General features: G+C 38.7%; 1 protein-coding gene and 1 pseudogene across 1 annotated transcript; one reads left to right on the top strand and one right to left on the bottom strand.

Annotated features, from left to right (window-relative positions):
* Nucleotides 1-228: 228 nt before the first annotated feature.
* On the top strand, nt 229-4,319 carry LOC121783712 (annotated as a pseudogene).
* A 478-nt stretch (nt 4,320-4,797) lies between these two features.
* LOC121785153 (potassium channel AKT1-like) lies at nt 4,798-9,348 on the bottom strand. Its single transcript, XM_042183528.1, has 12 exons — nt 9,051-9,348; nt 8,600-8,962; nt 8,293-8,350; nt 7,894-8,211; nt 7,534-7,779; nt 6,862-6,960; nt 6,747-6,779; nt 6,457-6,642; nt 6,111-6,305; nt 5,949-6,024; nt 5,331-5,867; nt 4,798-5,249 (listed from the first exon to the last, which is right to left on the bottom strand). The coding sequence occupies exons 1-12, from the start codon at nt 9,233-9,235 to the stop codon at nt 4,990-4,992; spliced, it is 2,556 nt and encodes an 851-aa protein (XP_042039462.1). The 5' UTR covers nt 9,236-9,348; the 3' UTR covers nt 4,798-4,989.
* Nucleotides 9,349-10,621: the final 1,273 nt, after the last annotated feature.

The raw sequence follows: 10,621 nt of genomic DNA, 5'->3' as shown, positions 1-10,621 counted from the left end.
GCAGCTAATATTTTTCATAACAGCATACACAGTGGGGCCCACTACCATCACAGTCTCTGATGTTTTATATAGTTGGAATAAACACACAGCATTCGCTGCTCGATATCCATAAATCTCTCTCACACTCACATGAACTGAGCTGGAAATAGGAAGCTGAACAAAAACGAGTAAGAGATATAGAAGAGGTAGGCATTTTTCTTCTCTCTTCTCTGCGAATGCAACCGGAAAAAAGACACGAGTAACATTTTTATCATCTTTTATTCGACTAAGTTACTCATCCACATTTTCATTTCTCGAGTCAGATCAGCCCATTGTGCGCAATTTCGTGGTTATGATGTACGTTTTTGTAAATTTAAGAATGTGTGGCCTATTTTAATTTCATATGTTATGAAGTTAGTTGGTAGCGTTGTTGTCTTTGATGGATATTGAATGGTTTATAGGAGAGAGCGAGATTCAATTATTTTTGCAACTGATTTCACCTGTTCTGGATTTGGATATGGACCATCCACTTTATACACACACACTCACGAAATTGCCACAAACACCGAATCACACACCATGTATATAAGCAACAATCTTGTGATAAAGTTGATGTCTGGTGCAGTTTATCACGTGCACTAGCGGAAAAAAGGTACTCCCGCTTCGAATCATCTTGAACATTTTCTTGATCTGTGTTATCTGGGAAATGGGCTATTTCTATTTGTATGATGGTGCAAATGGGAATGATAAAGATGGGTTTTTTGAGATTGTAGTTGCACTTGTTTGGATTCTAATACTGACTCCTTTGTAAGAAACCCATTGATCCATGCATCAATGCTGTTATGGTGATAATTAATTGTGTTGCATTCATACATTTCTTGAAATTTTATTAACCTTCATGTTTTTCTTGATTATAGGAAGCACCATGGATGGCCTCAAGACTCCTTTCAGGGGAGTCGAAGGATTTCAAAGGCCGGTTAGCATGCTACAAGAAGGACTGGCTCGATTCATGTGGCTCGGGTGCAAGGTCTGACTTTTTTATTGGCTTGCTATCGAGTGATGGTGTTCTGTTTCAACAATGCTCTGAATTTGATCTCTATTGTCATTCTCCCTTGCAGGATTCTTGCTCCAACAGCCTACATATTCTTCGCTTCTGTTCTTCCCGTGATAGCCTTTGGCGAGCAGCTAAGTCGAGAAACAGGTCAGTTTGAACTTTATAGGGCAATAGATGTATCTTTTGATATGCTTGAACAATAATTTGTGTAGGAATAAAAACTGAAAAGTTAGCCCCATAGAGTGAGATTCTCCCACTTACTAATAGCAAGTTTCCAACTTACTGATAAGTACTCTGCTTTCGTTACAGATGAAAGCTTGAGCACTCCGGAAACTCTTGCTTCTACAGCTATTTGTGGAGTCATTCATTCAATTTTCGGTGGCCAGCCATTATTGATCTTAGGGGTTGCAGAACCAACCATCATTATGTACTCCTACCTTTATAGTTTTGCTAAAAAAACTGTGGGAACGGAGCTGTATCTAGCCTGGGCCGCGTGGTACATAAACATAACTAGCATCAATATTTTCTTTCGTTTAATCTTTTCCATGCAAGATAGCATACCGAGTAATCTTTTTCATCTGATTTTCTTGTCAGGGTGTGTGTCTGGATTTCTTTGATGCTGTTTCTTCTTGCTATATTCAATGCTTGCACCATCATCAGGCGATTTACAAGAGTAGCAGGGGAACTTTTCGGCATGTTAATCACAGTTCTTTTCCTTCAAGAGGCCATCAAGGTAAACTTATATTGCCCCCTTCCCTTGTAGCATCTACTAGCTGCTCCAAAGTAAAAATGCTAGGGTAATTGCATTTTTGTAACTTGTATTGGTTGAATGCTAACAGGGTGTGGTGAGTGAATTCAGTATTCCAGCAGGTGAAAATGCCTCCGAAGAGAAATTCCAATTCCAGTGGCTTTACACTAATGGATTACTCGGTGTCATATTTTCTATCGGGGTCCTTATCACTGCCCTCAAGAGCACGCAAGCTAGGTCCTGGCGTTATGGTTCAGGTACAATGAGTTTATTTATTGAAATGGCATACTTAGATCATTGTCGTAGCATTAACTAACTACATTGTGTTGATTCATATCCTCTGGCCTATTTGGACAGGCATGTTTAGGAGCCTTATTGCAGACTACGGAGTTTGCTTGGCAGTTATAGTATGGACTGCATTGTCCTATAGTATACCACGCAAGATCCCTTCAGGAGTCCCAAGGCGGCTTTTCTGTCCCGATCCTCGGGATCCTGAATCCTTGTATCACTGGACAGTGATTAAGGTATTGCTTCTTTTTTATACAATTATTTGATTTTGTATAGCACGTACATAATGTCTCGTTTAATGGAATTTCAGGATATGGGGAAGGTACCGGCAATGTACATTTTTGCTGCGATAATACCAGCCTTGATGATCGCGGGTCTATACTTTTTCGATCACAGTGTAGCTTCACAGCTGGCACAACAAAAGGAATTCAATCTGAAAAAGCCATCTGCTTACCATTATGATATCATGTTGCTCGGAGTTATGGTATGTAAAATATTTTCAAGTTTTCTGCTCGGCTGAGAGTTGTACCATCGTTGTTTCAGACTTTGATCTGTGGATTGCTCGGACTGCCTCCTTCGAATGGTGTTCTTCCGCAGTCACCTATGCACACGCGGAGTCTTGCAGTCCTTAAGAAGCAGGTAGGAGGCACGACAAAGGAGAAATTCTCACATCATATGAGAAAAAAGAAAAAAGAACTGTTTAATAATCGAGTGTTGATGATCTGCAGTTGCTACGGAAGAAAATGGTGAAGTCTGCAAAGGAGGGTATGAAACTGCAAGCGAGCAACTCGGAGATATATGGGCGAATGCATGCTGTGTTTGTTGAGATGGAGGGTGGTGCTCATTCAGTACGTGCTCATTTCTGTCTCGTACAGCTGCTGTTTAGTTAGTATCTAATCTCGTGTTTTGCTGCAGCATGCTGCGGATAATGACCTGGCAAGCCTGAAGGAAGCTGTCATGAGCCATGATGATACGGACTCAGATAGCGCATTCGACCCTGAAAAGTGCATTGATCTCTACTTGCCTGTCCGAGTAAACGAGCAGCGGGTCAGCAACTTGTTGCAGTCCTTACTTGTGGGGCTTGCCATATGTGCTATGCCCGTGCTCAAGTTGATACCTGCCTCGGTCTTGTGGGGATACTTCGCCTACATGGCCATTGACAGTCTCCCCGGCAACCAGTTCTGGGAGAGGATTCTGCTGCTGTTTGTTCCACCAGGCCGTCACTTCAAGTAATCCTCGTATATCACACTCTATGAATCTTAGGCAGCATCGTTCTTTTAACTTACTCATCATTGTTCCTCGTGCAGAGTCATCGAAGATTCCCATGCCTCGTATGTGGAGGGGGTCCCGTTCAAATATATCTTCATGTTCACAATATTTCAGCTCGCCTACCTCCTGTTGTGCTTTGGAATCACATGGATACCGATTGCTGGGATCTTATTCCCATTGCCTTTCTTCCTCTTGATCAGCATATGAGAGCACGTTCTTCCCAAGGTGTTCCCGTCTCACTATCTTCGCGAACTAGACGCGGTACGAAGAAATCATTGGACGCTCATTCAAGAACCGGACTCTATCCATCAGTCTCTCCCTCAAGGTAGTTTTTCTTCATCTTCTCCTCTTGACGCCTCTCAAAACACATTGAAAAACTGACTCTTGAGTTTTATGGAAAAAAAACAGGAGAGGGACATGTCCGACATTGACACTGATGGAAGCTCCCCTGATGTATCGTCTGCTGAAATATTGGATCAGATGACGACGGGCAGAGGTGAACTAAAGCACCGGTCGATAAGCTTCAACGACAGGCAGCTTCAGGTTCGTTTTGTTTCTTTCTGTTATTCCACGGGTTGATTAGGCGAAAACTGTCCTTAACTGGTCCGTGTTGTGCAGACTGTGCCAGAAGGTTCGGGTGGGCCATAAACACGAGATCATCAATGCAGCTTATCGTCTGCACATACGCGAGGAGGGATCGAATGGGAGAAACGGCATTGTAGGAAGAAGTGATAGGGTCTTCTATTCGCTGCAGATATCATGAGGTGCAAAGGACCTCCATTTTTTGTGGCATTTGGAAATGGCTTGAGTGAAAAAGAAAGGCTGATGAAGAAGTGAAGCGAAGGGGTTGGAAGAGGGAAGTGTTTATAGAGGAAGCAACTATATTATATGCTGCAGCTATTAATGAATTTGTAATAGTAATATTTGGGTTAGGAATGTAAGTGGCATGGTTTAATGGAATTTATTCAAATTCTTTCTTAATTCACTAATACTTGTGTACAATACTTAAATTTATTTGGAGTAATTTTTGTATTCAAATTTTCGTTTCAATACAATAAAATTAATTACATGTAGTATTAAATTAGTAAAAATGTAATTGTGCGAAAACTAAAAAATAAAAAAATTAAACAAGTGATAATATAAAAATTGAAAATGCACGAAATAAATTAATTTAAATGAAAAATAAAAGTTGATACTTCCTCCGCCTCATCATAAGGAAACACTTATATTTTGCTCTTATTTTGAAAATTATCTTTCTTACTTTACATTCTCTCGACTTTAACTTTTTTGTAGTACTATCATTTTTCTAGAACGAGAAAAAAAACATCTCGGTTATTGTGGGACGGAGGAAGTATAAAACATACTAACGTCATGAAGAAATAAAAAAAGAGAAATAAAACAAAAAAACCAAAGAAAAAAAACGGAAAACATAAAATCGAATATAAAAAAACAAAGAAAATAAGAAAAAGAATGACAACACTATATATATGCAGATAATACGATATCATTTTTCAATGTCGTTACGAACTCTACATGAAAGAAGCGGCAATGGCGTGATTCATCAATCAACCTTGGGATCCCTCTTCCTACACTTACCAAGTTACATACAAACACAAAATCAGTTCAAAACTTGACAAGAACATTTCATGCTCTAAAGTTCGATTGTCGCCTTTTCCTCTCCACCAGCCAGCACAAGATGATCACCATCTCGTACCGCAGCCATATCTTCAACCAAATAACCATCTTTTGTCGCTACTTTCGTGGCGCGAAAATCAAACTTCTGGCACCCAACCTCAACCAGCTCTGCAATGGATCCAGGCAGAAGCACCAGCTTCCCAGACGTGTCACCCTTCTCCGGACAACTAAGGGTCACTCTAGCACACCTCTGCGGCGTCCCAAGATTGGATAAACCTGCAGCAGTTTAATGATGTTAAGGTTCTTGATATGATGAACTCGAGTAAAATGTTCTAGGCTGAATTTCATGATACTTACATCCACTTTGTCTTTGGACAGCCGTGATGATCCCTGCAAGGGAGCTGCTCAGATGTGTCTGCCCTCTCCTCGTCTTTACATCACCGCTGTATGGCCTTCGCTCTCTAGTACCTACCCGTTTCTGAGCAGGCTGCTGAGGTGGATCACTCTTGTGTTCCGCATGATGCGAATTTGTTTGCAGCAAAGCTTTGATCTCTTCATTGTGGAGATAATTAGCCAAGGCTCGTGGCGTCCAGCCATCCGCGTCTGGCTTTTCTGTATCAGCTCCATTTTCTACCAAGAACTTGCAAATTTCAACATGTTGACGATTTATTGCCAGGTGCAGAGCTGTGTTTCCGTGGCTGTCGGGCTGTGATATGTCCCCACCAAAGTTCACTAATGCTTGAAGCAAATATGTGTTGTTCTGCTCGGATGCAGAGCAAGCAAAGTAGCCTATATCTTCATCAGGCAATGTTGCCCCATTGTCAGACAGCGCCTTTATCACGTCATCATGTTTTCCCAACATTGCATCCCATAATGGAACATTTCCTTCAGAATCTGCATTGGAATGATGCTGTAATACTCGGACCAGCTATAGATGGTTTTGCAGGTCTTCGTGAAACTAGTACAAGTAAGTACCTTTGCTGTTGGGGTCTGCCCCAAAATCAAGGAGGAGAAGAACACATTCTAGAAAGCCTTTTGATGCTGCAAGATTCTGCACTTGCACAACACGCATACGTTCATAAACTATTGTGCTAGTAACTTGTAACCAAGACTCAAAGAATGCAGATTATCCATTACCAAAGCTCTGCGACCGTTGCTGTCCAACTCATCTGGATCCATACCTTTTCTAAGCATCTGTATCAACAACAGAGCATCGCCCCTATCTGCAGCAAAGCATAAGCTCAGAGGCATGTCGAATCTTCCTTTAGCCAGAATTTGCTCAGTGTGTGTCAAAATTTCTTGCATCGCTGGATCTTGGTGCCCTTTCAGATGCTGCAACAAAAAACCCAAAACAATTGCATAGAACCAAATTTATTGGGAGCGCCTACTGCTCATATGGAGCTAAGGTATTATTACTTGGGTAAAACAATAACTAATTTCACCAAGATTGTCTGTGTCAAAATAATGAATGCTGCTTATTTACCTCAAGGAGATTGTTCATAATTATTGTTGCATCTCCAACGTTATTCTGGAGAACGTTCATCAATGCAGTACGATTGAGCCGCAGCAGCTGGCTCAATCTCTTTGTTCGAACAGTAAAAACTTGTGGTCTGTAGCAAAGAAGCCCTACTTCACCACAAACATCCCCTGTCTTCATAACCCCGACAACCTAGAACCATTTGCCACAGACATATTTTAGGACCATTTGCATTTACTAATAATCGGTTATGATAGTAAAGCAGAAAATCTTCATCAATAATGTAGGTCTTTTACCCTTTCCGATGCATTTATGTGTGAAATAAAATCCTGGCATCAAGAAAAAATGTGGGTTTACTGCTTGGAACAATAGAGAAAAATATGGAAAACAAGAAATAGAGAGAGAGCTTACGGCTGCCCCATTAACCAGAATATACATATCTGTCGGTGTTTCATTTTGTAAAATTATGTCTTCTCCGTTGGGGAAATACTCAGGTTTCATTATCGAGACCTACAATGCAAAAGGTAATGTGAATTGTGCATAGACCGTGAGAAAGGAAATGTGAATAACACAAAAACACAAAACTACAGATGTTTTCACATAGCATTATCAGATGGATAACATAATAACAACTACTATTGTTTTAGGTTAACCAATGCAAAAGGTAATGTGAATTGTGCAGCACCGCTTTGCATCTACGATAGCTATTTTCTCATCTTTATCACCGCCTTAGTTGTGATTTCTTCTCCACATTTGAGACACCATAGATAAAAACTGAAGTGTTCTGATAGATTAAAAGAAATTGAACAATCTAGAGATGCAAGATTACTACACATTCATTTCCGGAGAACTAGATTTGCCTTGCATAATTATTGAATTATGTCAATAATACATTTTAAAAAGTAAGAAAGCTAATATAAAAATATATAATCACTTTTATCAAGACGGATGGAATATATTATAAGAAAGATACTAAAATAGAAATACACCAACTAAAACAAGTAAAATAATAGTAGTATAATAGTATTAGAGTTGCAAGCAAATTACTTAAATATATATAGATATGGCAATGTTGGTCCTTACCAGCTGAAAGAGCAGGTCATTGGACACTCCTTCGAACAAATACACTGTATCAACAAGGGAGTAGAAGAGAAATTGTGAGATTTTTGAACGAATCGCCTTTGGAAGGGAATCAATTGTCTCTTGCTGCTGAACCCCCTCAGCGTCGATTCTGTACTTGAGGCTCAAGTGCGCTATCATCAGATCTTGCATGTGCTCCGGAATATTGTTCCTTTTCCCAAAGCTCGAAGCAGCATTGATAGTTTCTCTCTGCAGAATGTTAGCTATCAGCGGCTTAAGAATGATATCTCTGAAAGTGTAGATATCATGTAAAACATGCATTTTAAATTCAAGAAAATCACAGATGGCCATATATAGACTTACAAATTTCCTAGTTTTGTTGGTGGATTCAACAATCAAGTTGGTGAAGTTTCCTATGATGTAACTTGTCAATCCAAGGATGTATAATACGAAGATGATGGTATATATCATTTCCCCTCTTGTCACGGCATGGTAATCTCCATAGCCTAGTGTTGCGACAGTGACTGTGGACAAGTACATAGATATAACATACTTGTGAAACAGAGAGAACTTCTGAAAATCCTGCTCTATAGCTCCGATCCATGTGCCCAGTGGGTCCTTATTCCTGGTGGCCAGCGAATAGAAGCCACAGGCAGCGACATGAATTGAAAAAAGAGTGCCCTACACAATCCAATCACAAGCTTTAGTTTGATCATAAATCCATTATCACTCTGCACCTAGCTACTGTCTCAACATACTCACACAAGTAAGCTTTACGGTTCGAACCACCGTGTAGTTGATGTTCGTGTCCTTCTCCATTCTGCACTTGTACTTACCAAACTTCATTTATACATACAAGATTGAATCTGTCTAATTATACGTGAATGCATAAATCGTGCCCAAATTTTGATATTTAACCAACTCTATTTTGCATTTTAAAATCAAAGATATCTTTGGAAACCTCTGGATTGTTGCTTTCTAATGGAATCCATAATGTTGAGATTTGTTCATACCATTAGAGAAACCAAAATTTGGGGATAGTGTATGTATTGAGAGACATGTCATGTACCTCTCAAACATTGAACTGACTCTTCTGATACGCCAGAGGCGGAGCATATTGAAGTAGCCATAGGCATTGACATTGTGCATAATTTTATGTATCAACTCATAAGGCATGGAGGAGATGACATCGAAGAGCAGCCCCGTTTTCGCATACTTGAGCGCGATCTGCTTATGGTCGATGACCAGATTGTAAGTCGATTTGTCGAGATAAGCGACGAAGAACGACATCACAATGTCGACCAAGAAGAAGCTATTGACGACGTTGTCCGTGATGTTGAGCGGCCACGTCGGTCCCGAGAGGAAACCGAACTCGAACGGCGACACCCACGCCGTGTAGAAGACTAATACCACCAGAAGCACCTCCCACGATCTGCAGAAAATTAGGGCAAAATTAATGTGAATCAAACCCTAGATTTCACGCAAAATTTAACATGCAATCGGCGATGACGAGCACGCACCTGTACCGGCGATCGAAGGGAGATATGACGAAGTCGCCGAGATCTTGCGAAGGGGGGCTACTGGCGCCGAGGGGGGGAAGAATGTCAACGGGATACCTCTGATCGCTCTCCTCCCCTTCCGACGCGGACCGTTGGACTACGACGTCGACTGGTTTGACAGTCATTGATCCTTCGCCTTCAACCATATTCTACTCGCGTTACACTCAATCTGCTTTTCATCCACCCTTGCGTGGATTTGCTTTCTGCTCATCTCATCTTCATGTTCCACTACTCCTTTTTCCGTTATGAATTTCCAGAATTCGGATTATCGTTGGTTTCAGTCTTCCTATTTTTACTGCGGCATGATCCGGTAAAAAGGGGTATCGGACTGTAATTTTTGTGTCTTTTTCTGGTGAGTCCCCAGTAGTAAAATAAAATTGAGAGTACTTGATCTTTCACTTTCGCATATAAATGATACCTGATTTTTATTTTATACCGTTTTTGTTACCTATAAATCACATTTTTTTTACATGATGCAATTTTCACCCCAAAATATCTTTTAAACAAATTCATTTTTCCATTTGTTTCCTAAAGGATATTTTGGGCATTGACAAAACTAAGTACGAAAAGTGATATTATAATATCTTCTTTCATTCTCCTCCATCTTTATACTATTATTATTAATCAATATTAATATTATTATTTTGATGTTATAAATTAATAATTAATTTATTTTTTAATATCATTTAAAATTACTTAATCATAATTATAATTATATTTAATTATTATAATAATATTATTGTTATAATAATAAAAACTAGTAGTAATTAATAAATAATTATTATTATTTTACATTAAATTAATAACTAATCAATATAGTCTTAATCAAAATTTAAAATTGTGAATTGTATTCATAATGATAAAGAGTTGAATATTTTTAGTTAGGTGTTTCAACCTAAAATGAGTATAAATAATTTAATTAAAAATATTCAATTGATTTAATTACTGTAAACAATTAATTTAATTATGTGTTTTGTTATTGATTTATATTATGATTGCAATTAGATGTATGTATAAAACACTGAAAAGAAAGAAGAAAAATAAGACAAAAGAAAAAAGAGGAAACATAAACTAAGAAGAAAAAAAGAAAGAAGAAAGGAAGATAAAATATTAAAAAGAAAGAAGAAAATGAAGAAAAAAGAAAGAAGAAAAAAAGAAATAAGAAAAGAAGAAAAAAAATCACATATTTGGTTCTATTTAATTGAAATTTCAAAAGATATCCTGCATAACAAAAAAATCACATGTTTGGTCCCTTGGGTTATTTTGTCATGGGGTACCAAAAATGATATAAAATAAATATCAGGTACCATTTATGTGTGAAAGTGAAAAATCATGTATCATTTATGTAGTTCACTTTATTTTTTATTTAGAACTGATTTTATTGATTTAAAAAATAAAACATGGGTTTCTATTACACTCCGTCTGCGAATATGAGTCCCGTTTTTCCGTTTTGGTCCGTCCGCGAATAGGAGTCCCGGTTCATAATTACCATAAATGGTAAAAATACCTCGCATTCCACCAACTTATTTCAC

This window comes from Salvia splendens, chromosome 21 (genome assembly GCF_004379255.2).
Source record: "Salvia splendens isolate huo1 chromosome 21, SspV2, whole genome shotgun sequence".
NCBI classification, from domain to species: Eukaryota; Viridiplantae; Streptophyta; class Magnoliopsida; order Lamiales; family Lamiaceae; genus Salvia; species Salvia splendens.
Note: the sequence above shows the minus strand (reverse complement) of the source record. Positions and strands in the feature narration are given on the sequence as shown.